This window comes from Sorex fumeus, unplaced genomic scaffold (assembly GCF_029834395.1).
Source record: "Sorex fumeus unplaced genomic scaffold, SorFum_2.1 ptg000047l, whole genome shotgun sequence".
NCBI classification, from domain to species: domain Eukaryota; kingdom Metazoa; phylum Chordata; class Mammalia; order Eulipotyphla; family Soricidae; genus Sorex; species Sorex fumeus.
In genome coordinates, this window is record NW_026606104.1 from 34,525,248 (window position 1) to 34,551,070 (window position 25,823).

Below are 25,823 nucleotides of genomic sequence, written 5' to 3' on the forward strand. Positions count from 1 at the left end.
TTCTTTTTTGTTAGTAAAGTATCATTTATTCTTCCCTTACATTTTTTTTATTATACATGCAGTATTCACGAAAATCAATAATTCTGAAGGATTTCAAATTATATATAAATTATGTCCAGCTCTGAGCTGACCAGGTCAGGTTGAACCATGGGGACATTCAAGCAGACGCCTTCTTCTCCTTATAGGTCGCCATCATTTTCTTGATTTCAGCGATTGCTTTCCCTGGATTCAGCCCCTTTAAGAGAATCAGTACCTTTTAGAGTGCAACTTTTCCCACAGTATAGTCAAAGAAGGGGGAGTGCAAATCAAGTCCACTAGAACCCGGGGGATGAGAATTTCTCCAGTCTGTCCTCAGACATCTGAAACCTTAGCTCAGGGGTGGCGAGACAAAGGCTGAATGATGCAGGTGGGAGGCCGGGTTCCATCCCAGCACTGCACGGGACCCTGAGCACTCCGGCTGTGCCTCCACTGCAATGGCCGGCTCTCTCCCACTAGGGCCCCGCCCCTCTGAAAGAGCACCTCTTCTGTCTTTCACACGTCACCGTCGGCATCTGAGGCACGTGACAGAAACGACTGGGATGCAGAAGGCCACTTTCTTGCCCTGACCTGAGTGACCTTGGGAAGTGGTGCCAGCCTTACTGTTACCGGTCACGCTGGGTGTCAGCTGCCAGCCTTCTCACTGCCCTCCTAGGGAAACTGCCTGGACAGCCTCTGCAGATAAGGCACGTGTGTGCAGCTCTGTGGCCCGTGTGCTCTCTGCCTGCCACCAAGGGCTGAGCCCAGGGCAGCCATCCAGAGCTGGCCGCCCTGTTGGGGCGGCCGTGGGAAGCCGAGCTGGGCAGAGAGGTTCTCTCAGAGGAAAAGGGGCCGAGGACTCGGACGGGTATGGCTAGAGGTCAGGGGAAGCAGGGGGACACCAAGAGCGAGATGAGTAAGGGAGAGCAGAGCTGCACTGAGGAGAGACAAGGAGATGATACGGTCCCCCAGGGGCTCACTTGGGCAGACCAAATGCAGGGTTCTGTTCAAAGACTCCTGCAGCGCCCCACTTCCTCAAGGTCCGGGTGCTCCCTGCTCCTGAGGGGGGCTGGTGAGTGCCCCTGGAAGAGTGTTCACCCCGGGAGGACGGCAGAGCGAAGGGTAGCCCCTCGTACCTTCGGACACGTCTTTGTGCAGTTCATGATGGTGTGGCAGCGGTACAGCGAGAACGGGTCCTGTAGTTTGGCCAGCCGCTCCTCGGTGAAGTCATCTCTGGAGTCGATCATCCAGCGATAGGCCTGGAAAACCAAGGCCCGGAGAGCTCAGCAGGGTAGCAGCACTCAGCTCAGCCCAAAGCTCCTGGGCGCAGAAGGCTGAAGTCTCTCACTTAGAGGACTTATCCCCACTGTACTTCCTGCCACCTTTTTTTTTTTTTTTGGGTTTTTTTGGTCACACCCGGCGGCAAAGGGGCTACTCCTGGCTCATGCACTCAGGAATTACTCCTGGCAGTGCTCAGGGGACCTGGGAATCAAACCCAGGTCGACTACATGCAAGGCAAATGCCCTACCCACTGTGCTATTGCTCCAGCCCCCTGCCATTTTTTATTTTTTAAATTTTTTAATTTATTTTTTTGCTTTTTGGGTCACACCTGGCGATGCACAGGGGTTACTCCTGGCTCTGCACTCAGGAGTTACTCCTGGCAGTACTCAGGGGACCATATGGGATGCTGGGAATTGAACCCGGGTCGGTCGCGTGCAAGGCAAACGCCCTACCCGCTGTGCTCTCTCCAGCACCCCCTGCCATCTTCTGTTGTTGTTTTTTGAACCACATCTGGTGGTGCTCAGGGACAACTCATGGCTCTGAGCTCAGGAATTACCCCTGACAGAGCTTGGGGGACCATATGGGATACTGGATTTCGGATCAACCGTGTGCAAGGCAAACACCTTACGTGCTATGCTACAGCTCCAGCCCCTCCTGCCACCTTTCAGTAAAGGCTCTCAATGATGCTCTGACTCCTTTTGATGAACGATCCCCAAAGACCTATAACCCACATGGACCTGCGCCTCTCTGGTGTTTAATTATATGCCACTAGGCATCTAATTATTTCATGTTTATTAGTGCTTATTAGCCTCCCACCCAGATTACAGACCAAAGAAGGTAGGGAACGTATTGAGTCTCTTCATCTCTCTTGGTGATGAAAAAGAATTTCACTTACAGGTTCTCTTTATTATTGTTTCTGGGCCAACCCAGCTATGCTCAGGAGTCATCCGAGTGGGGCTTGAGGTGGTGCCATGCCATATGCAGCGCTGGGGAATGAACCGGGGTCGGTTCTGTGCAAGAAAAACCTCAATACCTCTAGCTCTCTGGCCCTCAACCCTCCTTATTTTGATTTTTTTGTTTTTGGGTCACACAGGTGGTGCCCAGGTGTTACTCCTGGTGGTCTCAGGGACCACCTGGAGTGCCAGGGATTAAACCTGGGTCAGCCACGTGCAAGGCAAGCACCCTAATTGCTGTACAATCTCTCTTTCAACCAGTACATCGACCCAGTCACCTGAGCCCTGAAAGCTGATGGAGCCTATTTTCACTGGGCTTGCTGTAGTGTTGGTGCTGGGGGGACTCCAACAATTTCCGGTGGCTCATTCTTGGTACAGGTGCTAACTATGAATACTTAGTTCACATTTATCATTTGTCTTTGGGTGCTTGGAGCCAAACACCTCTGGTGTGGTGCTCAGATGACCACACAGTGCAGGAACTTGAATCTGGTGTTCCCACACAAACGTGCTCCAGCTGTTTGAACTAATTTAGTTTTTTAAGACTTTATTTTTTTGTTTTTGGATCACGTTCAGCTGCGCTCAGGGTTTATTCCTGGCTCTGTGCTTAGGGACTGATCATTCCTGATGGGGGGTAAAACTCAAGTTGTCAGCATGGAAGGCAAGCACCTTACTTGTAGTATCTCTCTGGTCCCAATTACTTTATCTTTCTTTAAAAATGAACAAGAATTGGGGTCGAAGTGATAGTACAGTGGGTAGGACATTCGCCTGGCACACGGATGACCCAGGTTTGATCCTGGGCACGCCACATGGTCCTCCCAACAAGTCAGGAGTGATTCCTGAGTGCAGAGTCAGGAGTAAGCCCATCGGGCTATTTCTCTGGCTCCATAACTTAAGCAGTGACCACAAGTCTAAAATGCACACCCTTCCTGGAACAAAGAAGATCATTCTCTTTGCGGTGATGTAAGCATATGGGGAAAGGCATGAAAGCCTCTCTTAGTGGTGAAAGGCCACACCCAGTGGTGCACAGAAACTTGCCCCAGCTCTGTGCTGCTCAGAAGGCATACACTCCAGCCTTCTGAGCTCTTGCCTTGGGCCCAGAGGCTTTTAATATGGAAGGAGAAAAGAGAAATTTCTTTGAGGAAAGCTTCCTGGCTAAAAGACTGGAAATTGTGAGGGGTTGGAGACAGTACAGCAGGTAGGGCTTCGATACCTGGCATCTCATATGGTCCCCCATGCACTGCCAGGAGTAATTCTTTTTTTTTTTTTTTTTTTTTTTTTTTTTTTTTTTTTGCATTTTGGGTCACACCCGGCGATGCACAGGGATTACTCCTGGCTTTGCACTCAGGAATTACTACTGGCGGTGCTCGGGGGACCATAAGGGATGCTGGGAATCGAACCTGGGCTGGTCACATACAAGGCAAACGCCCCTACCCGCTGTGCTATCACTCCAGCCACCTATTTTTTAAAAAAACATTTTATTTTTGCCAGGAATAATTCTTGAGTGTGGAGCCAGGAGTAACCCTTGAGCATTGATGGTATGACCCAAAAACTGGGGGGGAGGAACCCAGAAAAGAAAGAAGAGGTGGAAATTATGGATTGGGAGATATACAGCAAGTAGGGAGAGCTTGCCTTGCATGTAGCCAACCTGGGATTGATCTCTGGCACTACATATGGTCCCTCAAGACCTGCCAGGAGTGATCTCTAAGCACACAGCCAGGAGTAATCCCGAGCACAGCCAAGTACTGTTCAAAAACAACTCTCCTCCCCCCACCCCCCAAAGCAAGACTGAAAACTGCTTCCAGGGTAAGAAAAACCTGAAAACTTAGGTGTAGCCGAAAGTACTGCTGCTCCAGAAAGAAAGAGCTCAGGGGGGCTAAATGCACTGGGGTACATTTCTTTTTCTATCTTTTGCAGTATCTGGAACTGAAGTCAGGCACTCAAATATGCAAGGCAAGTGCTTCAGAGCCGAGCCCTATCTCCAGTCCAGTAAGGTTGAATATCTGAAGCACGATCTACCAAAAAAGGCCACTATTCGTTGGAGAGGCACTCACGACATGGAAATGAAGGCATTTTGTAGATGAAGCTCTGGATTTACTGAAAACCAAGGGAAGACCTTTACCCTGTCTGTAATGGATGCTAGTGAAAGATACCACTGCCCGCCAGTGTCTGGTCTCCAGGACGGCGAGACGCTTGAGTTTGTTTCTTCTAAAGCAACTACGGAAGCACCTTACCTGCATAAGAACCGCAGGTCCGAGGTATTTGTCTCCATTCCACCAGTAGCTGGGGCAGCTGGTGCTGCAGCAGGCGCACAGAATGCACTCGTACAGCCCATCCTGCACAGGGAGAAGGGGGGTGGAATAAGAGATCATTAGAGAAAGAGCTGTGGGCCAGAGAGATGGAGCAAGGAGCCGGAGTGCACAGTTGCATGAGGGAGACCCGTGTCTGATCCTGCAAGGCCCCCAAGCACAATCAGATGCGCTTCCTCCCCTCAGGACAACTTCTGGGTTCCCCCCAATTATTAAGGGTCTAAACCTCTGTACTGTCACTCTAGCCCCCATTATGACTTTTTAAAATTTAAAAAAAAAAAAAAAGGTTATGTTCAGGATATTTATCTAAGGAAGTGAAAAAGGCTATGTAAAAGCTGTGTACATAAGTAAATCTTGATTACCTAGAAAATAAGCTCTGGGGACCCCTCTTCTGATTAATGAAACCACATCAAGGAGACATCTGCTAGCCCGAAAGCTGCCTCCCTGAGGAATGTGAGCTGACCAGCTGGGCCGGAGTAGCCAGTCCAGCTTTCATCCTGATGTGGCAGACTGCCTGGGAGTTTGACTGCTTTTGTGTTTTGTGCCACACCCAACTGTGCTCAGGGATCATTCCTGGTGGACTCAGGGAACTGTATGTGTGGTGCTGGGGATCGAACAAGGGTCAGCAGTGGGCAAGGCAAGTGCCTTACCTGCTGTACTGTCTCTCTAGATCTACTTTCGAGTTTTATGTTTCATTGGAGGGGGTGATGTTAGGTCGCCAGACCAGTTCTGCTCAGGGATCACTTCTGGTGGTGCTCAGGGGACTGTATGTTGTACCAAACATGAAGCCTGAGTTTGGTGCACACAAAGCAAATGTCTCAACAAATACTATCTCTACAGCCCAACCCTGGGAGTTTGAAAGGGTGCAGGGCTCTGTCCTAGACGCGAGACTCTTGATGGAGGAGCACGCTGTGGCTCTTACGTCACCAAAGGGACCCTCATCATCTCCAAGACAGGCATTCTCACTCGGAGCCTTGCACATGCAAAGCATGGATGGACTCTACCGCTGAATCATATCCCCGCTCCTAGAGCTGTCTTTTATGGAAAATTATTTCTCAAGATTCTGAAGGCACAATTTCTTCCTTTTCCCCAATATCGACTGGTAAACTAGTAGACAGCAAGATAGTGGGATACAGTGTGTCAGACAGAGCCCCTGCCCGTGAGTGCGCTTGGTGTGCCAGTGGGTAGGTGCTGTGTGGAGTCCATGAAGTGGGGATTGTGGGACACGTGTCCTTGGCCCTGCGACAGACGTTGCAGGAACCCATCCCCATTAGACATCCCTTCCTCCTCTTCTCTCCCTCAAGGACACTAAGGTGCAGGGTGCTGGGAGAGAGGAGGCGGATCAGAGACATCTCAGCAGGGAGAGTGGCACAAAAGGAGACTAATTATGCGGTCTGGCAACACCTCACCTGAAGACTTTACGGCCAACAGACAGAAACTGCAAGTCCGAGGGGGCGGGGGCCTGTGAGTGTCCACACAGCAGAGGTGCGGCAGGCAAGACCCTCAGGGCTCTGGCCCGGGTTTGCTGTGGACGATCCCACTCCGTGGGTAAGACAGGGTGCTGGCAGGCAGTGATGGACTCACACGTGAAGGCAGTGTGGTGTGGAGCAGCTGGTGATGGCTAGGTTTGTGTGTGCACACTATCTGAATGGTCATACAACAATCAGATCACGTGGCAGGCATCTCCCAGGAGGTTTTGCTGCCAATAAATGACACATGACTATGCTGGCTTTTTTTTTTTTTTTTGAGGAGGTGGAAAAGGACTAACTGCTGGCAACATGGTAGCAGTGGGCAGGGCAGGACCCTGGTCCATTCTGGGCTCACATGGGCTCACACCTCTTGGCCTGAGAGGATCCCCATCAGGGCTTGCTTTTGAGAACACACTGAATGGTCCACATTATCTCATGTTGCCCCTCAGAGCTGTCTGCTCCCCCAGCCCCCTCCCGCTCACCCCAGCCACACTGCTCGGCAAATATCTCTGCAAAGACATTCTTCAAACCAAGGCAACAAATGGGGACTACTGACCAGCTTTTCACGGTCTTCTATGGACTGCAGATACTGCTTTTTGCCTTCCTGGGATTCATCCTTCTTCTTCAAATACGGCTCGATGGATTTGTACTGAGCATAGAAGTTGCTCAAATCCTGAGATTAGGAGGAAGAGGAGAAAAGGGTCATGTTTCATCATCACCACTCCACTTTCAATTATCGCATTCCTTAGACAAGGCCTACTTTCCCTGACAACCCCCCGCCCACCCCCTTTTTTGGGTTTTTCGGTCATACCTGGCAGTGCCAGGGCTTACTCCTGGCAGGTTTGGGGGAACCATATGAAATAGAAGATTGAACCCAGAATGGCTGCCTACAAGGCAAACACCCTATCCGCTGTGCTACCACAGGGGCCCCATCCTGCCCTCTGACAGACAGAAGTCACTCTTCCTCTAGCACGGACACTAGGAAGATTACGCAAGGAGAAATGCTCATGATGTTAGCCGGGGTTGAGCAATCTGCCCTTCACTCGTGTGGGAAATGTCCCAAGCCCACAGTCCTTTCTCCCTTTTCCCCAGAGCTCAGTGTCGAGTACAGAGAGACAAAAATGAAGGCTTGCAACTGCTGATTTCCCAACTGGTATTTTTCTACAGGAATTTTATAGCTATGGCCAAATTTTTCGTTTCTGGGACTGTCCCAATTCTAAAATGTGTCCTGTCATCCTCAGACACCTCTCAGCAGATGAGCTGGCGGAGGACTGTCTCACTGTGCTTCTCTTTTACCACTCAAATTCCTTATTGAAACAAACAAGTCTGCCCCACAAAACCAAAAACACAACACATACATGCGTCTCCCCATGCAAACAATTTTGTAAGTTTAAAAAAAAAAGGGGGGGGGGTGGTGCAGCAACTCACAGGAACAAGGTCCTTAATCACATACATATGTGGAAGAGGGTAGATTTTGGAGACTTTGTTGAGGTTGGTGTCAATTCTTCGGGTGCAAGCCAGCGTGTTGCCTCCATTGATGTTCATTGCACAGGAGCCGCAGATACCTGGGAGAGAAGATACACTGGACGCACTGTCGCCCGTGCCAGAGCAGTCTACCCCAAGCTCTCTGCTCTGGAGGGCAGTTACTCCGGCACCGGTGGCAGCACTCCTTGGCTAGGCCCGGTGGCAGGACTCCTGCGGTCTTTCATCCTCTTTGTCCTCCTGCCTAGAACAATGACTTCAAGGCTATAGTTCTTATTTATCTCGTGGGTGGGGAGTTTCTGAGGCCCCTTGTAGCAGTGCTCAGGGAGGGATTGCTGATGCCAGTACTGGGGCGTGTGGTACAAACCAGGGTCAAAGGCAAAGTGCAAGCACCTTGGCACCTGTACTATGTCGCTGACCCTTAAAGGCTGTGATTCTAAAAACCATTCTGTGGGGTCAGGGAGGTGATGCAAAGTGTGTGCCTTACGTGTATAAGGCTTGGAGTTTAATCCTGGGTACTGCAAAACAAAACAAAACACCGTTTTGTGGCCATGAGACAACCTTGAGGATGGAAATAACAGAAGGACGGGCACTAGGACAGCAGTGAAGGTAGAAGGAGCCCGGCACTGCTGGCCCAGGCCAGTACCACGTGGCAGTGTTTATTTTGGGGTGTGTGTGGTGACAGAACCCAGGGTCTCACCCTTGCAAGGCAAGGGCTCTACTGCTGAGCCGTATCCCCAGCACAATGTTCCGTGTGATAAATGAACCTGTATCAAAAGTCACTGCTATTTGATGCAAACACATATAGTAAGTCAGAGCAAATCAACATTACCTTTGTTATTTCAAGTTTAGGCTCAGTTACAGATTATCCAAAGAGCTTATTATTCTGTTGTTTCTACAACGCATATGCTCCATGAATGTGTCTGTTGGAGAAAATATCCAGGGCCAGCGAGATGGCTCAAAGGGCCGGAGTATATGTTTTACACTTTTAGAAGGCATGGTTTGATCCCCAGGACCACATAGTCTCCAGAACACTACTAGGTGTAGATCCCCCACACCCTGCCAACAAAACACCAACCTAATAAATCGTCTCTTTAAAAGCCCCCCTGCCCCCCCAAAAGAGAAAAAAGCGCGTCATTTTTCAGTCCACATGGGTCATACCTTACGTGCTTGACTCTGAAAGAATCTTATGTGAAAAGGTAATTGAAAAGTGTTCATGTTTCCTGTGTTGCAAAGACTCAGAGGGGAAAGTATAGGATTAATGCAGAATATTTTCTGAACAGCAGGATTTAGTCAAACAATTAGAGTATCTGTCCATTTTTTCAACATTAACTCTAGTTCTCTCAGAGCAGCTCAATGTCAAACAGATGTCTTAGAATCAGGATTTAGGAATAGGACTCCCAAGTATTGTTCTCCTTGGGGACCACTCCTGGCAATTCTCCAATGGTTCAATGTCAGGACATGAGGATGCAGTGCTGAGAATGACCTGGGCACAGCAGTGATGATACTGGGAAGGCATACAGTGCTGAAACTCAGGCAGAGTCAGCCACATGTAAATATTAAAACACTTGAAAGGTACTTGGGCTGGAGCCACAGTCCAGTGGGTCTCTACCCTCTGCCTTGTACATGGCCAACCTGGGTTTGATCCCTAGCACTCCTGCTGGGACCTGGGGGACCATATAGGGTGCTAGAGACTGAACCAGGTTTGGCCATGTGCAGAGCAAGTGGCTTACCAGCTGTATTTTCTCCTTCCAGTCCCAAGGGAAATGCTGTATCTATTTAGCACATTCCTACCTGCGGTGTTGAGCACTTGATGCTGGGAGCTGGAGGGGACATATGCACCCCAGGTTGAACAAGAATTAAGCATGCATATGCATTAGCCGTAGTTGACAATTTCCATTTCTACCCCCTTTCATAACAAGCCCAGCAGTGGGAAACGTGACTAGTAGTACAGGTGAATTAAGAGCCTGAGGGTGTGGCAGTGCGTGAAAAACCACTTGACAGAAAAGTTCCTGAAAGGAAGCAAACTCTGAAACCAATGTGAATTGTGGTTTAGTGTGGTTTAGCTTTAAGGTACTAAAGAACAGGAAGCTCACTGCTCAGCAAGGTCCAGGGGCAGAGGGCTGTCCCTGTTCTGTGTCCTGACAGTCAGGGCTGCCCCGGGGCTGTGGGAGTCAGCGGATCAAGGGGGAAGGAAAGACTTACCTTCTCTGCATGATCTTCGGAAGGTCAAGGTAGAATCAATTTCGTTCTTAATTTTGATTAAAGCATCCAACACCATAGGACCACATCTGACAAAAATAAAAAGCCCGATAGGAATAAAAATTACACGATGGGAAAGGCCTTCTGCTCATGACCAAGGAGACACTATGGTAAAGGCCTTCTGCGTACAACTGACTAGTGTCCAAGGAGCTCTGCAGCGGTGACTTCTCATCTGTCTGGCCTCCTCAGGTCATTCTCAGAATGTTCGCTAGCCTTAGTTTTGTCACATCTTAAGTATTTGAGTTTTTAATTCATCTCCCTTTGTGGCGCTAAGGATCAAACTGAGACTGCGTGCACGTGCTTGCCTGCTGAGCCACACCTCCACAGAGCTCAAGTTCAATAATCATGGTGCGCGCGCGCACACACACACACACACACACACACACACACTGAAGAAATGGAAATCTAAAGCAGGAATGTCAGGAGGTGATGAAACAACTTCTGTATTCTAGCAGTTTTGTTTGAGTTTTACTTTCTTTCCCTGGGGGAAGACCACGCCAGGCAGTGAGGTGTCTGGGGCTACTCTAGGCTCTGTGCTGTCCTCCCACAGGCAAAGTGTCCACTGCTCACTCTTGGGGCTGGCTCTTCACTGCCATCTGATCTCGACTATGTTTTGGTATTGGGGCTATACCTGGTGCTGTTCAGGGGCTCTCTGTTCAGAAGTAATTCTTGGCAGTGCTTGGGGTACCATACGAGGTATTGGGCATTTGAACCAGACTGGCCACAATGCAAGGCATGTGACTTATTACCCTGTACTATCGCTCACCTAATTTTATAACTTCTAGTGTTCCCTGCAAAATCTCCCCAAATAAGTTATTATTATTATTATTATTTTTGGTTTTAATTTTAAGGATATAGGCATCAAGTAGTTTTAAATATCTCATTAGTAACGTATTACCACAACAGAAAACAAAGTTGGGGGACTGGAGAAATAGGACAGCAGGGAAGGTGTTCACTTTGCATCTGACTGACGTGGGAATTTTTGTGCAAATGCCCGCTGCACTATCCTCTAGCCCCTGACCTGGGTTTGACACCTAAAACTGCTATTACCCCAGATACCTGCCAGGAGAGACCCTGAATACAGAGTCAAGAGAAAACCTTGAGCAGTCAGGTGTAAGCCCCCCAAATCAACCCACCCAATCACCCACCCCAACATGGTACAAAGAACGAAAGAAAAATCACACAGGCCTCTAGTCCAGAGTGCTCTGTGCACACGGGACCTGGGAGGAACATTGGAGCAGCAGCCCTCACACCTGGGGCCCAACAGTCTCATCTGACCCATGGCTGATGTTCACGAGGTCATAGGCACACCACTGAGTCTCTGTTTAGCTTCCCGCTATGTGGCACAGAGAGCAGGAGCTCACAGGACTGCTGCTGAGGAATCGGTGCAAGGGAAAATAAAACATAGAACGGTGTCTGTGACACATTTAGTTTCTTAGGACTACGGTTACAGAGACTGATTCTACGGAAATAGCTCATTGAGTCTGTCTCTTTATTTAAAAGATGAAGTTAACATTTCTCCCTTATTTTGAGTCACACCTGGTGGGGCTTGGGGTACCGTATGGTGTGCTGGGGACTGACTCCAGGTCAGCCATGTGCAAGGCAACATCTTACTCGTCGTACTATCTCCCTAGCACTAAGCTAACATTCCTATCACAGAATTTTGTGACGTTAAATAAAAGCACCCTGCTTTCACAGTTCCTGGCACATAGATAAGTACTCAACACATCTACTTCCTTGCTCTTTCCTTTTAGCACTTTTCTAGGTATGGAATTTAAAAGAAATCCTATCTCCCTTATTTCCTACAGTTTTATCCATATCTCCCCCAACCCACACCGTTTTTACTGGTATCTTTGATAGCTAAGACTACAAATTTAAGATGTGATAACCAATGTATACATGAATCTTGCAAAATAACCCTAAAAAATTCGGTTAACATGCATATTATCTGCAAGTCTATCAGCAGTATACAAATACCCACATATTTGGGTTTGTTTGTTTTGTTTTTTGGGTCACACTTAAAGATGCTCAAGATTTACTCCTGGTTCTGTGCTCAGGGATCAATTCTGGTGGACTCGGGGGACCATAGGGGATGCTGGGGATCAAACCCAGGTCATCTTTACCCTCAGTACTATCTCTCGGATCCCTATACAAACGCCCTCTGCTAATAACGGGAACTGCAACCTTAAAAAAAAAAACACAAAAAAACCCCTCTGCTATTCTAGGATGAGGAAGTGTTATCACTAGTGTTTTGAGGTCTTCGAGTGCCACAGTAGACAAGCTGATGGTTGTTCGCTCGATTCTTTACAGAAAGCTGACCGGGAGCTAGGTTTCATTTGGTGTTAAGAGTTACATCAGTGGTTAAAACAAAACTGTGGCATGGGGCATCCGTTCTGGCAGAATAACTAGAGACTTGGGGAATTCTTTAAAGAAGGTAAGAGCCTGAGTCTACCATGTTTTTTTTTGGCCGGTGGTGGTGGGAAGTAGTCACACCTGGCAGTGCTTGGAGACCTCTGTGGCACTGAGAACTGAACCCCGGGCTCCCAGGTGCAAAGCATACAGCGCCAGCCCTCTGAGCCAGCTTCCTGGCCTAGACTCTACCATCTTTTCTTTTTTCTATTTCCAAATTTTTATTTATTTTTTTGCTTTTTGGGTCACACCCGGAGATACACAGGTTACTCCTGGCTCTGCACTCAGGAATCACTCCTGGCGGTGCTCAGGGGACCATATGGGATGCTGGGAATCAAACTCAGGTCGGCTGCGTGCAAGGCAAATCACTGTGCTATTGCTCCAGCCCCCTGTGTTATTTTTAGATTCCATCACCTTATCACGGAAAAGCTCTTGTTTTTCTCTACTATTGTTCTCTCTCAGTACTTTGTTTCTAACACTTTGAGTCACCAAATGCACAGGGTTTATCCCCACATCAAGCCATTCTGTAACGAGGTGTCCCACATGTAACTCAATTTTGATAACAACACCTTTGTTAAAAAAGAAAGAAAAGAAAGAAAGAAAGAAAGAAAGAAAGAAAGAAAGAAAGAGGGGTTGGAGCAATAGTACAGCGGGTAGGGCTCTTGCTGTGCATGGAGCCAACTCAGGTTCAATCCTTGGCATCCCATATAGTCCCCCAGAATAGTCAGGAGTGAGCTCTAAGCGTGGAGTCAGAAGTAAGCCCTGTGGGACACACGCAAGGCAAATGCCCTAACCCACTGTACTATCTCTTCAGCCCAATAGTTGAATTTGTATTAGATATAAAACATACTTCTAAGTCTAAAAATGCCCCAACATATCCTGAGGTTTGATGAATACCCAAAATTTGCAAACACTTTTACCCCTGTCTTAGCTCTCTGGCCCCAAATTAAAATGAAAGCTCAGGGAGCAGCTCCTGAGCACTGCTGGGTCTGGCCTCCACAAAGCAACTCTAAAAAAATGTTACTATAGGGGGGCTGGAGCGATAGCACAGCGGGTAGGGCCTTTGCCTTGCACGCGGCTGATCTGGGTTCAATTCCCAGCATCCCATATGGTCCCCTGAGCACCGCCAGAAGTAATTCCTGAGTGCACAGTAGCCCTCGTGCACCACTAAGCGTGACCCAAAAAGAAAAAAAAAAGTTACTATAGGACTCTAAGTCAACTTTTCCAGAGTTAATATTGTATCACTTATTTTTATATGAACAATTTGCAATCTTGTGGGCACTTTATTTCCTGCTCTTATGTAACAATATGCATGATCAACACATTATATACTGAATGATATAATGTTACAATGACCTTATGATCAATACACTACATTGTATATGATACAATGTTACAGAGACCTTAGGTATGATCAACACATTACATTGTATGTGATACCAAGATTTAATTTTGTTTTTAAAGTGTTTTATTTCTCCTTTACTAAGATAGTTGAGTGCTACCTCATTCTATTTTTCTTTACGCTGAATAACTTTCTCTAGCATTTCATGTAATGGAAGTCTTTTGGCTACCAATTCTTTTAATTTGCACTTACCAGAAAGTCTTATTTTTGTCTTGAAATATTTTCTCTCTAAATACCGAACTCCAGGGCTGGAACAAAGGTGGGGTTTGTTCCTTGCACATGGTCAACCCAGATTCAGTTCCCAATACCCTGGAGGGTTCCCTAAGCATTGCCAGAAGGGATTCCTGAGCAGAGTCAGGAGTAAGTCCTCAGCACTGCCAGGTGTGGCCACCCAAACCAAAATGAAACGAATTCCAGCAGTGTCCTTATTGTAGTATTACAAAGATTCACTCTTTTGGATGTTGAGGGGAAAGGGCTTGGGGCATATCAGGTGGTTACTTTGTATCCCACTGACTCCAGTTTGAATCTCCGTGTGGCTCCCCAAGCATTGCCTGGAGTGGCCCCTGAACACAGAACCAGGATTAGCCTGAGTAGGAGTACCCTAAAGTGTGGTCCAACCCCCCCCCCCCAAAAAAAAAAGAAAAAACAAAATCCAGGGCACCTCTGTCTCAATTTAACTGTATGGAAGTAAACTCTGCCAATTGCCCAATGGAGCACAAGTGAATATCACCTCAGTTTTCAGAAATGAACACAATAGGCTTGTCTGAGGTCTTATCAGACTTATGACCTACAGGACTTTAATACATCAATGCTGTCTTTAGCCACTGAATTAGTGGCAATTTATGAGCTGTGGAGATGAGTGTCTGCTTTGCATGCAGGAGCCTTGGGTTTGATATCTGGCACTACTTGGTCCCCTTCATGCTGGGCTGGGAGTAGCTCTCAAACCTGTGTATGGCCCCAAAACCAAATAAAACTTGTGGCAATCTTATGATAGAACAGAAAACAGGAGCTGGAAACAGTACAGCAAGTAAGGCACTTGCCTTACACGTGGTTAGCAAAGTGAAGAATCCCTGAATACAGCTTCAGCAATAAGCCCTAAGCAGAATCCCGTGTGGCCCCCAAATTAAAAATTGGTAATGTTCTATATGACTTCAAATACTACACAGAAAGCCAACTCTACTGCATTCCTTAAAATACACCATCTTTTGAATTAGAAGAAAAAGAGTTTTATAAAAGTGATTCTTGGTATTATCTTTTTAAATCAGTTACCAACCTTATTTTGGTTTTAAAAATAGATGACACCAGAGAGAAAGTGCAGGAGTTAAGGCACTTGCTTAGCATGGGGCCAAGCGTGGTTTGATTCCTTGTACAGCATGTGGTCCCCTGAGCACCACCAGGTGTAGTCCAAAACCAACCAACCAAACACAAAAGGACGACCAATACCAGAGCGATTGGATGGTCTGTTTTTAACTCTTCTAAGAATGGGAAAAGCATGTTCTTGAATCAGATCAAGAATTTACCCTCATCATCAAACATCTGCTTTCTGGGGTACTCACTTATTCAGATCAACTTCATAAGTTTGCATCCGAGGTTTGTCCCCAGTCTTGTCGGGGTCCCATCGGTAAATTGCAAACTTCTTGATTCGAGGAGCTGTGGCTGCAGCTGTCTGAGTTCCTCGGCAGGCCTGGGGAAAACAGACAAACAAAAGTCAGGAAGAAGGAAAACCACTGAAAATCTGAGATAGACCCTATTGAGCTGGCACTGTAAGCGCCAATAATGATTCAAATCCACACAATACTGACATGTTTTTCCTGGGAAAGCAACAATATCCAACAAACAGCACCACTCATCTGGTGCTGGGACGTGAAAAGGCACGTCGCAGCATACACATGGCCCTTGCCTTTCAGTACCTACTTTGTTGTGAGCAAGAAGGAATTAAGGATTCAGAGTAACAGAAGAGAGATTCTGGTGAGAAAGTACAGAGTGCTGTCAAAGAACACAGCGTACACACGAGTGAAAGAAACCAAGAATGACATTTAAGCCGGGATTTGGAACTTGATGGAGAAAGGGGTGATTAAAGCTGAGGAACATGTCTCAGGGCCTAGGTGGGGTGGGCACAGAGCAGCTGAGAAGCCCAGCAGGAGGCAGATGGCTTCAGAAAATGCCGAGGAGTGGAGAGATCCCTTTAGAGGAAGATGTGAGAGACCAAAGCTAAATTTTATCCTGAGAATGAGAAACCACCAACAACAAAATCACCACTGTGTGGCCAACAATTACTTCTATCACTTTTTGGGAAATTACTTTTGAGTGAAAGATCACTGGTTCTGAAGGCAGTACTTCAGAGGTCATTTGGGGAAATAGATTAGAAAACTTCTAGTTATCAAAAGATGCTGGTGTTTTCCCCCGCCGATTGGTGCTCAAGGGTCACTCCAAGCAGTGCTTGGGGATTGAACTGGGGTTGGCCACATGTAAGGCAAGAACCTGTAAAATCTTTCTGGCTCTGTGATGATTAATCTTTTTTTTTTAAATCTATAGTACATTTTTATTTTATTTATTATTTATTTGCTTTTTGGGTAACACCTGGTGATACACAGGGGTTACTCCTGGCTCTGCACTCAGGAGTTACTCCCGGCGGTGCTCAGGGGACCATATGGGATGCTGGGAATCGAACCTGGGAATTGAACCCGGGACGGCCGTGTGCAAGGCAAACGCCCTACCCGCTGTGCTATCTCTCCAGCCCCTGTGAAGATTAATCTTTTAAAAAAATGTTTGAAACTATTTAAGCACCATGATTGACAAGGCTATTCGTAATATAGTTTTCAGTTATTCAATATTCCAACAGCAATACCACCACCAGTACAACCTTCCCATCACCACTGTCCCCAGTTATCCATCCACTCTGCTGCACTCTTAGCAGGTACAAAATTTTCTTTATATTGCTTGTTTGAACACATATCTCCTCTTGGTACTACTAAAGTCATTGCCTAAGGATTTACTGAGCTGTAGGTGCTAGTAGAGCCTTCGTTTTTTTTGTTGTTGTTGTTTGTTTGTTTTTGCTTACTCAGCTTAGTGGGTTCCTATGTAATTTTCACATCTAATTTTATGTGCTCCTACTGAGCTGTCACTACTGTGGACTCTGGAGGTGTTGCGTGGCTGTGTATGTAGCCGGGCACTCCAGGAGCTGTGGAACTGGGATGATACAGCAGCATGACATCTCATGCTGGCGGAAGTGGGTATGGGTGGGGCCTGGGCCTTGCAGCAGGGCGGGGGCTCAGCCTGCCTGGCCCCACTCAGCAGTGTGTCTCATGGAGCTAGGCCAACGTGCTGGGGACTGACAATTAATTTTATGCGTCAGAACTTGATGGAGAAAGTTAAATGCGTCTTGGGTTGTGCAGGCAGTTGCTACACATTTTTGTGAGGGTGCTTTTTTGACTTTACTTGCTTTGGGCTTGGAGTCACATCTGGAAGTACCCTGGCATTCAATATGGTCCTCTGAGCACTGCTAGCTGAGTGCAGAGTCAGGAGTAAGCCCTGAGCATAGCTGAGTGTGCCCCCAAAACAAAAAGCAAAACAAACAAAAAGAAAATATAAACATTTGTCCTCCATGAGAGACAAATGTGTGAGGATGAAAGCTGGACTATAGCATTCTATCACCAGCGGGGTAGGAACAGCCATCAAACGAAAGTTATTTCTCAAATGAATGCTTTCCAACTGAGATCCATTCTGCAAAATGGCAGGAACAACTGGTTAATGCCACCTTGTGGTATATAGGAGGAAAAGTTCTTTAAAAAATGGATAGCTCAGCAACTTTTCTTTGTTCAATGCTTCCCACCATGATTGTTGCTTTTGCTAGATTTAATGAGGTATGAAACTTACATCCACGGGCATTTGTAAGAAACACTAAGTCCACAAACCTCTTATCTGGCAACAGCTTGTAAATCCTAACACAGCCTCACAACTTGAACACTAACCATACCGTTACACGCATAATGATTCCACCCTGGATTTTTTTTTTTTTTTTTTTTTTTTTTTGCTTTTTGGGTCACACCTGGTGATGCACAGGGGTTAGTCCTGGCTTTGCACTCAGGAATTACTCTTGGCAGTGCTCGGGGGGACCATATGGGATGCTGGGAATCGAACCCAGACTGGCTGTGTGCGAGGCAAATGCCCTACCTGCTGTGCTATTGCTCCAGCCCCATCTTTTTGACTATTTTTGGTCCACACTTACTGGTGCTCAGGGGACCACAGAGGGAGCCAGGGATAGAACCCAGGTGGCCATGTGCAAAGCAAGTGCCCCATCCACTATCTGTCTGGCCACTGAGTGTAAGACTCTTTGGGGGGCACTTTTTTGATTTTGAGCTACACCTGGTGATACTCAGGAGTTCCACCTGGCTCTGAGTTTGGGAATTACTCTTGGCAGTGCTCAGGGGACCGTATGAGATTGAACCTGTTTCAGCCACATGCAAGGTAGGTACCGTACATGCTGTATGGCTCTAGCCCCCTGACCTTTTTTTCTCCCATTCAGCATAATTCTCTGCAAGTCCAGCCAATCCTACTGTGTACTTCAATATTTATTACTGAGTAGTATTCCATCACAAGATGCATGCACCCACTGACAGATGTCTACATCAGTAGTTTTCAACAGCTTCTCTTTTTTTTCTGGTGCCAATACACAGTCATAAAATGGTGTAGGATGTGTGTTATTTTACACTGGTATGAATAGAGTTGTAATGAGCATCCATGGGCAGGTTTTTGTGTGAACATTAAGTCTCGTTTCTCTGGGACAAAGTGCCCAGGATGGTAACCACTAGGAGATACTCTAGTTTTCTGTTTTTGTTTGTTTTGGGCCACACCTGGTTGTGCTCAGGGGACCGTATGAGGTGCTGGGGATCGAACCTGCATTGCTCTGTGCAATGCAAACAGCACTACTGGCTGTACTATTGCTCCGGCTTTATGTCTCCATTTTTATTTTTATTTATTTTTTTTTGCTTTTTGGGTCACACCTAGCGATGCTCAGGGGTCATTCCTGGCTCTGCACTCAGAAATCACTACTGGCGGTGCTTGGAGTGCCGGGGATCGAACCCAGGTCAGCCGTGTGCAAGGCAAACGCCCTACCTGCTGTGCTATCGCTCTGGCCTTATGTCTCTGTTTTTAAAAACTCACCAAACTCGGAAGTCAGTGAGATAGGTGCTAGGGAAAGAGATAAAAGGCCTGGGCTTGATCCATGAGCATATGGTGTCCAAGAAACACGAGACCAACCCCTGAACAGTGCACCAGAGTAAGGCCCAGCCCCAGACAGATAAATAAAATCAAGGCCCAGGTACAGTATGGGCCAGGCAAGCATATAGACATCAATTTAAATCCTCAGTGTCCTATGTATGCCGGAGAGTGGTCCAGGGAGCTCTGAGGTGTGGAACCCGGGTACCATAAAGGGTGCAACTCCCAGAAAACACTGCAACCTGAAAAACGTGTAAGTGCTAGTTAGGAAGTGTGGCTTCCAGGGAGTAGTGGTCCAGGGAGCAGTGAGGTGTGGGAGCCACCCCCAGGCAGGGCTCAAATCAACCACAAGGGGAACAAAAACAAACACATTTATGTTTCCCATGAAAGTACTAGTGAAGGCCAGATTTCAATCAACCTTAAGTTTATTTATTTATTTATTTTGCCTCTTTGGGTCACACCCAGCGAAGCTCAGAGGTTATTCCTGGCTTTGCACTTAGGAATTAGCCCTCCTGAGCATTAGCTCTCCAGGTGTAATGGTGCTTGGGGGACCATATGGGATGCCGGGAATTGAACCTGGGTTGGCCCTGTGCAAGGCAAATGCCCTATCCGCTGTGCTATCACTCTGGTCCCACCAACCTTAGTTTGATCTCTAGCACCTTACTCCCCAGACGTCCCAGCGCTGCAAAGTCAGAGTAGTGCCATCCTCCCTCCAGTCCTTGCACTCTGGTTGGGCGAGACAGCACCCTGCACCTGAGCTTGAGGCCAAAACAAAAACAAACCTGGAGCTCTGGGTTGCCAGCTGTCACTCCAGGGCACAAAAGGCAATCTCATTATGTGCAGGCTGCTGCCAGGTGTATTTTACACCTGGAGGGCTAATGCTCAGATTGACCTTCAAAGGTCCTGACTTTGACACCACATTCTAATTCCCTGCTTCCTATCCATTCCAGAAAGACACAGCAGTCTGGGCAGCCGCTGTGGCTCAGAGGAAGAGCACTTGCCTTCCTTACACTTGTGAGATCTCAGGTTTGATCTCTGACACCACAAGATACGTAAAGGAATCCCTCCCCCCTCACAAAGTTGACCCAGCTGACTATGTAGCAGATCTTCCTCAAAGGGGATAGATTTATCTAAAAACTTCGGATCAGATCAATGACGTAAGGCAGAAAAAAAATAAGGCCATATCACAACAGGGTATCATAAGACAACAAACTGCAACATAAGTTTTGGTGTTCCCTAAAAATGGCACTTTTTTTTTTCAAAACAACTAATTTAAATTCAAGTTTGGGGTGAAGGAACTGATCACAGGAATTAGGAAAGGATACTGAAATCACAATGACCAGAGGAAAATGTGATCAGATGATCTGAGAATGAGGGTGCTGTGCTGATCCAGATACAAAGGGCTATTGGGGAGGTTGGGGATACCCAGACATGCTTAGGGCCAATCCTGACTTTGTACTCAGGAAGTGGTCCCTTTCCCACTGCACTATCTCTGGCCCAAATCTGCTTTTCTGTTTTTCGGACCACATCTATCACTGCTGAGGATTGAACCCGGGTCGGCAACATGCAAGTCAAATACCCTACTCGCTGTACAATTTAACCAACCCCTGCTTAGTTTTTTCTTCTACCTTTATTTGTAACAACGTGTTTTACAAAGTTGTTCATAATAAGGTTGTTTCTGGCAATGTTTCAACACCAATCCCACCACCAGTGTCCCCAGTTTCCTACCCACACCTCTGCCTGACTACCACGCACAAAATAATTTTATATTGCTTGTTACAAATTATAACTCACAATGGCATTATTAAGTCCTCAGTTAGGTCTAGGGATTTACCTAGCTGTGCTCTTGAACCTTCTGTGATACTGTTTTTGCTTAATGGGCTCAGTGGGCTTCTATGCTACTTTGCCATTTAATCTGCTGTGCTCCAGCGAGGCTGCCAGTATCGTGGAATTTGGACAAGTCAACACTGCTGCACATGTGGTCACATGCTCCAAGACCTGTAGAATTGGGATGGTTCTTTCTCTTGAGATTAGGTCTTCTGAGATTAGTTGTGAAGCTTGGATGTTTATATGCCAGAGGTTGTGGGATGTGGGTGTGGCTGCTGGGACTTCTGCAGGCCTGCGTCCCACCAGAGAAGGCCCCAGAGTTTTCAGCCCGAAGACTGGTGGACTTGGGCATTTCATTGGCTTGGAGTCTCTTCCAAGATCAGTCCTACTCTGTGAGGAACCTGATACTGTACTGGCTAACGTTCTGTCCTCTAGCAACACACGCTCACATCCTCCATGTATGTGAGGACATGTTGCTGAGCCAGTCACTGTCCGGTAGGGCTGGGCATTTGGGACTCAGCATGCCTGGACCAGGCTCGCTTCCAAGCTGGGAAGCTCCTGCTTCTGGAAGCCTCTCCTACTTATTTTTTAAGATGGGAAAAATTAGAGCATGCTTGGGGCCAGAGAGAAAGCACAGTGAGAAGGGCACTTGTCTTGCATGTGACGAACTTGGGTTCCATCTACAGAACCCCATATGGTCCTCTGAGTTCTGCCTGGAGGGATTTTGAGGTGCGGCCCCAAAACAAAACAAAATTAAAATTTACAAATGCTTGTGTGTTGTGTTTGGGAAAACCAGCACAATATGAGAACTGAATGGAGAACTGGAGAAATGTCGGAGTTATTCTTTAGCAAGTGATGGGATGGAGAGTGCATGGGTGAAGGATTAGCCAAAAAAAAAAAAAAAAGCAGTCAATTTTCAGTCATAGCAAGGGAAGGAGAATGTAGGGTAGCTGGGTGATGGGCAAAATTTGAGCTTTTTTCTTCTTTGTTCCAGCAATTATTTTTTCCTGCTTTTTGGGTCACACCTGGCAATGCACAGGGGTTCCTCCTGGCTCTGCGCTCAGGAATTACTCTTGGCGGTGCTCGGGGGACCATATGGGATGCTGGGAATCGAACCCTGGTCAGCCATGTGCAAGGCAAACGCCCTACCCTCTGTGCTATCGCTCCAAACCCCTTGTTCCAGCAATTTACAGCAACACCCACAATGGAAGTCCTGGCAGTGCTCGGGGGACCATATGGGATGCTGGGAATCGAACCCTGGTTGGCCAAGTGCAAGGCAAACGCCCTACCCTCTGTGCTATCGCTCCAAACCCCTTGTTCCAGCAATTTACAGCAACACCCACGATGGAAGACAGTCCATGTAGTTTTGGGGAGCCACATCCAGCAGTGTGTGTGGGCTGAGGGGCCAAGGAGTGTCAAACCTGGGGCTCCTGCAAACAAAGCCTGTCTGAGCCATCATTCTTCTGGCTCCTCAAAAGCATTTTTGCTGTTATTTTTTGGGCCACACTCAGCGGTGCTCAGGGGTTACTGATGTCTCTGCACTCAGGGGACCATACGGGATGCTGGGGATCAAACCCTGCCATCTGGGTATAAGGCAAGTGCCCTCCCTGCTGCACTGTCTCTCTAGTCCAAAAGCGTTTTTATTTTTCAATCCATAACACCCAGTGGCTGAGTACACTATGAAATCTGGGTAATGTAAATTTTTAATGAAGCAAGACATCAGTTACAGAATACTTCGAAAGCATATTACCTCATTCTATAAAACCTGAGAATTCTCTCTCACCTAAGTGGGATATGAAGAAACAAAGATTCAAATGTCCAAAGGCAACAGAGACTGAGAACTGGTCTTCAGTAGGAAGTTTAGCACAGGAGGGGGAACTCCGGAGTTAAAGGAGGATTTGGCACTGTGTGGACAACGGAAGTAGACACTCTGGTGGAGGGTACGGTGCAGGAATGTGTTATGCACGAGATGTTGTAATTGAAGTGTTATAAACCATGGAGCCTAAAATGAAAATCAGAATAAAATAAAACTGAGTGTTGGGAGGTAAGCATAACTTTCCATGGGAGCCTGAGCACTGCTGGGTAGGCCCTCTCTCTTTCAGAAACAAAACAAAAAAGTGCGAGCGCTATTCAAATCCAAGCTCTACCACCACTTGGTAGTTATGAGTTTAGTGGCAAATTGCTTAACTTCTTTGTATTTCCTCTTTTGTAGGATGTATTAAAATCTACCCCATAAGATTAAGAGGATTAAGCACCTGGCATAGCCCAGAAGACAGTGGCAATACTGGCAAACGCTATAAATCCTTATCTTATTCTGATCAGCAGAGAAGTATTCTAGGTTTTCAACCTCAGGTCCAAGCAGCCGTGATGCCAGCATTTAATATCTGGCAGCTAATTACTTAGAGGCAGAACAGTATTTCCACAGCATAGAAAAGAATTCAGAGGAAAATAGACTATAGACCAAACATGATTGCCACTCAATGTTTCATTTGCAAACCACAACACCCAAAAGGAGAGAGAGAACAGAGGGGAATGCCCTGCCACAGAGACAGGGTGGGATGGGGGGATGGAGGGTGGGAGGGATACTGGGATCCATGGTGGTGGGAAAAGGGCACTGGTGGATGGATGGGTGTTTGATCATTGTATAAGTGAAACCCAAGCACAATAATGTGTAAGTCTGCAACTGTACCACATGATGTGTCACTATTAAAAATTTTATAATAAAAAAAATTAAAAAAAAAAAGAAAATTCAGAGGAAAAATTCTACTATGTTTTACAGTCTTGGCAATATTACAGATGGGGACCCAGCCACTAAGCTCATCACTAGATTGTCTGGGTGGCTTCTGTGGATATGGATTGCATGTTACTACAGGAGTTGGGCAGGCTCTTCTATTTCTCTGCCCTCAGGAAGCTCTGCAGGGGCCTCGCCTAGAATCTTAACACTGACCTATGAAACAAGTCTCCAGGGACTAAGCAGAGCTTTAAAACTCTCAAAGCTGCTGGTTCAGCAATTGCGAAAGGAAGTGAGAAACAAGGTCATTATTAATCACCATGATCGCCCAGAAAACATCACCTTGGGGTTCTAATAGGCAGTCTTCCTCCCCAATTTCCGTTTCTCAAAGACCATAAAACAATCTGTTCAATGTCACACTGTAAAGGTAGGATTAGAGGAAGTCACTTAAAAGGAGTTGTCACGTGAGTGCAAGAAGGGGGTAGGAACCATTCCTTGAATGCTTTTCCCTGTGCCAGATGTATGCTAGGAAGTTTTTTTTTTTTTTCCCACAAAACACAAGCACAAGTATAGATTCTGGATGTGACACTTCTTTCTAAAACAAATCTTAAATGACAGCGTAGGTAATAAGGTTACGATGGTGTTCAAGGGGTATGCAGTACACAGTTACCGCACACCATCGCCACTATTTCCTGGTTGATATTCTGAGCCAGTGAAAATAATAATAAATTTTTTTAGGGTGTGGGGGGGAGAGCCCTTACTTTCAAATCTCCAGCAGGGCATCAATTCCCGCTAGCCCCACCTTACAAAGCCTCCGCGAGGAGCCCCGAGCAAGGAAGCGACTTGCAAGGGCTTCGGACACTCGGAGTCCCGGTGTCCGCCTTGCCCAATAGAGCAAACGAAGGTCGGAGCGGAGGGGCTGGGATCCGCGCGGAGCTGGGGCGCCCGTTCCAGCTGCCATCCCCGGGCCCGGGCCCGGGCAGCGTTGGGGACGTGTCCAGCCTGTGCAGGAGGCCGGCGGCCTGGGGGCGGGCGCGGCACCCGGGCCCCGTTACTCGCCGGGGGCAGAGACGGGCGTCGCAACCCGCCTACTCCCGTTCGGCGCCCCGTCGTCCCCCACCGGCCATGTGACCTTGAGCAACCCAAGGTCTTTCTATGGACTTCACATCTATTCTTAAAGAGAAAAATAAATTCTTAAAAAAAAAAAAAGTTTGCACTGCGCAATGCACAGGCTGCCGCCAAGTCGGGCAGAGCCGCCGCCGGCGCCGCTCCGGGGCCCCAGGGGCGCTCACGCCGCGGGGGCCCGCAGGGTGCGCCGGGCCCGGCCCCGGGGCCTCCGCGGCCGCCGCCGCCGCCCCGCAGGCTCCCGGCCGGGCCCGCGACCCCGCGACCCCCGCGACCCCCGAGCCCGGCTCCCGGCACTCACCTGCAGGCGGGCTCCGCCGACCGCGGCGCCCGCAAAGCGGCGCCTCAAGGAGACCGCAGCCACCGCCGCCATCTTGGTCTGACGCCCCGCCCCTCGGCCCCGAGGTCGTCCTCCGCCCGCGTCCCGCCGAGCACCGCGCCGCCGCCGCCGGTGGGGACGCCCCGCTAGCCGCCCAGGAGCCACCGAGTGCGGCGCCGGGAGGGCGGGCGCCGCGGGCTGGCGGGCGCATGCGCAGTTGCGCCTTTCTCCCGCGTTCCAGCGGTGAGACCGTCCTTGAGGCGGGAAAGGGGCGGAGTCTGGGCGGGCGGGCGAATCTGGGCGGAGTGGCGGAGGGAGGGCGGGGTCTCGGCGGGTGGGCGGGGTCTTGGAGGGGGAAGGGGGTGGGGCTTACAGCGCAAGGGCCGGGGTGTCTCAGGCGCTGTGGAATTTTACAGTCACAACTGTTCCGAGTGCAGCGCAAAGAGGGTTGGTAAATGAACTGGGGATTTGAGAAATGAGAAGGCAAAGTTGTCGTGCATGCATTCCTGCCTTCCATTCATTCACTTCACGATCACGATCATCCTGTTGTTCATCGATTGCCTGTTGTTCATCGAGCAGGCACCAGTAACAATCTCCTTCATCCTAGCCCTGAGATTTTAAAAAGTGCCATATTCAAGGTCTTTCAGGGTTAGGAGAATGATACCCATCATTGTTACAATGTATTTGGCACATTGGGTATGCGATGGGGAGTTTGCCAGACTGCCCTGTGGGCAGGTTACAATCCATAGCCTGCCAAGTTGTCCAAAGTAGGAATGACATAATAAGATGTTGCGCGGCCGCAAATGCTGCCGAGGGATTCGGGGAGCTGGGTTTTATAGTCTCTGGGTCTTGGCCGTTGATGGGATTACATGGCGCTGGGGGTCAGTTGGTGCGTGTGACCCCTGCCTACTGGAATTTGGAGGATCTGGGTGGAGGGTGCTCAGCGCCGATCCGAGCAGGCATAGAGATCTCAGCCCCAGGACCCGCATGCCTTTGTTCCTCTGCCGGTACCTTCATGCATGTGG

General features: G+C 48.0%; 1 protein-coding gene across 1 annotated transcript; it reads right to left on the bottom strand.

The window, feature by feature from the left end:
• On the bottom strand, positions 1 to 24,960 carry SDHB (succinate dehydrogenase complex iron sulfur subunit B). The gene is made up of 8 exons (XM_056123169.1): positions 24,781 to 24,960; positions 15,136 to 15,263; positions 9,712 to 9,797; positions 7,453 to 7,589; positions 6,581 to 6,697; positions 4,481 to 4,582; positions 1,152 to 1,274; positions 1 to 235 (listed from the first exon to the last, which is right to left on the bottom strand). The coding sequence occupies exons 1-8, from the start codon at positions 24,850 to 24,852 to the stop codon at positions 158 to 160; spliced, it is 843 nt and encodes a 280-aa protein (XP_055979144.1). The 5' UTR covers positions 24,853 to 24,960; the 3' UTR covers positions 1 to 157.
• Between the last annotated feature and the right edge of the window lie 863 nt (positions 24,961 to 25,823).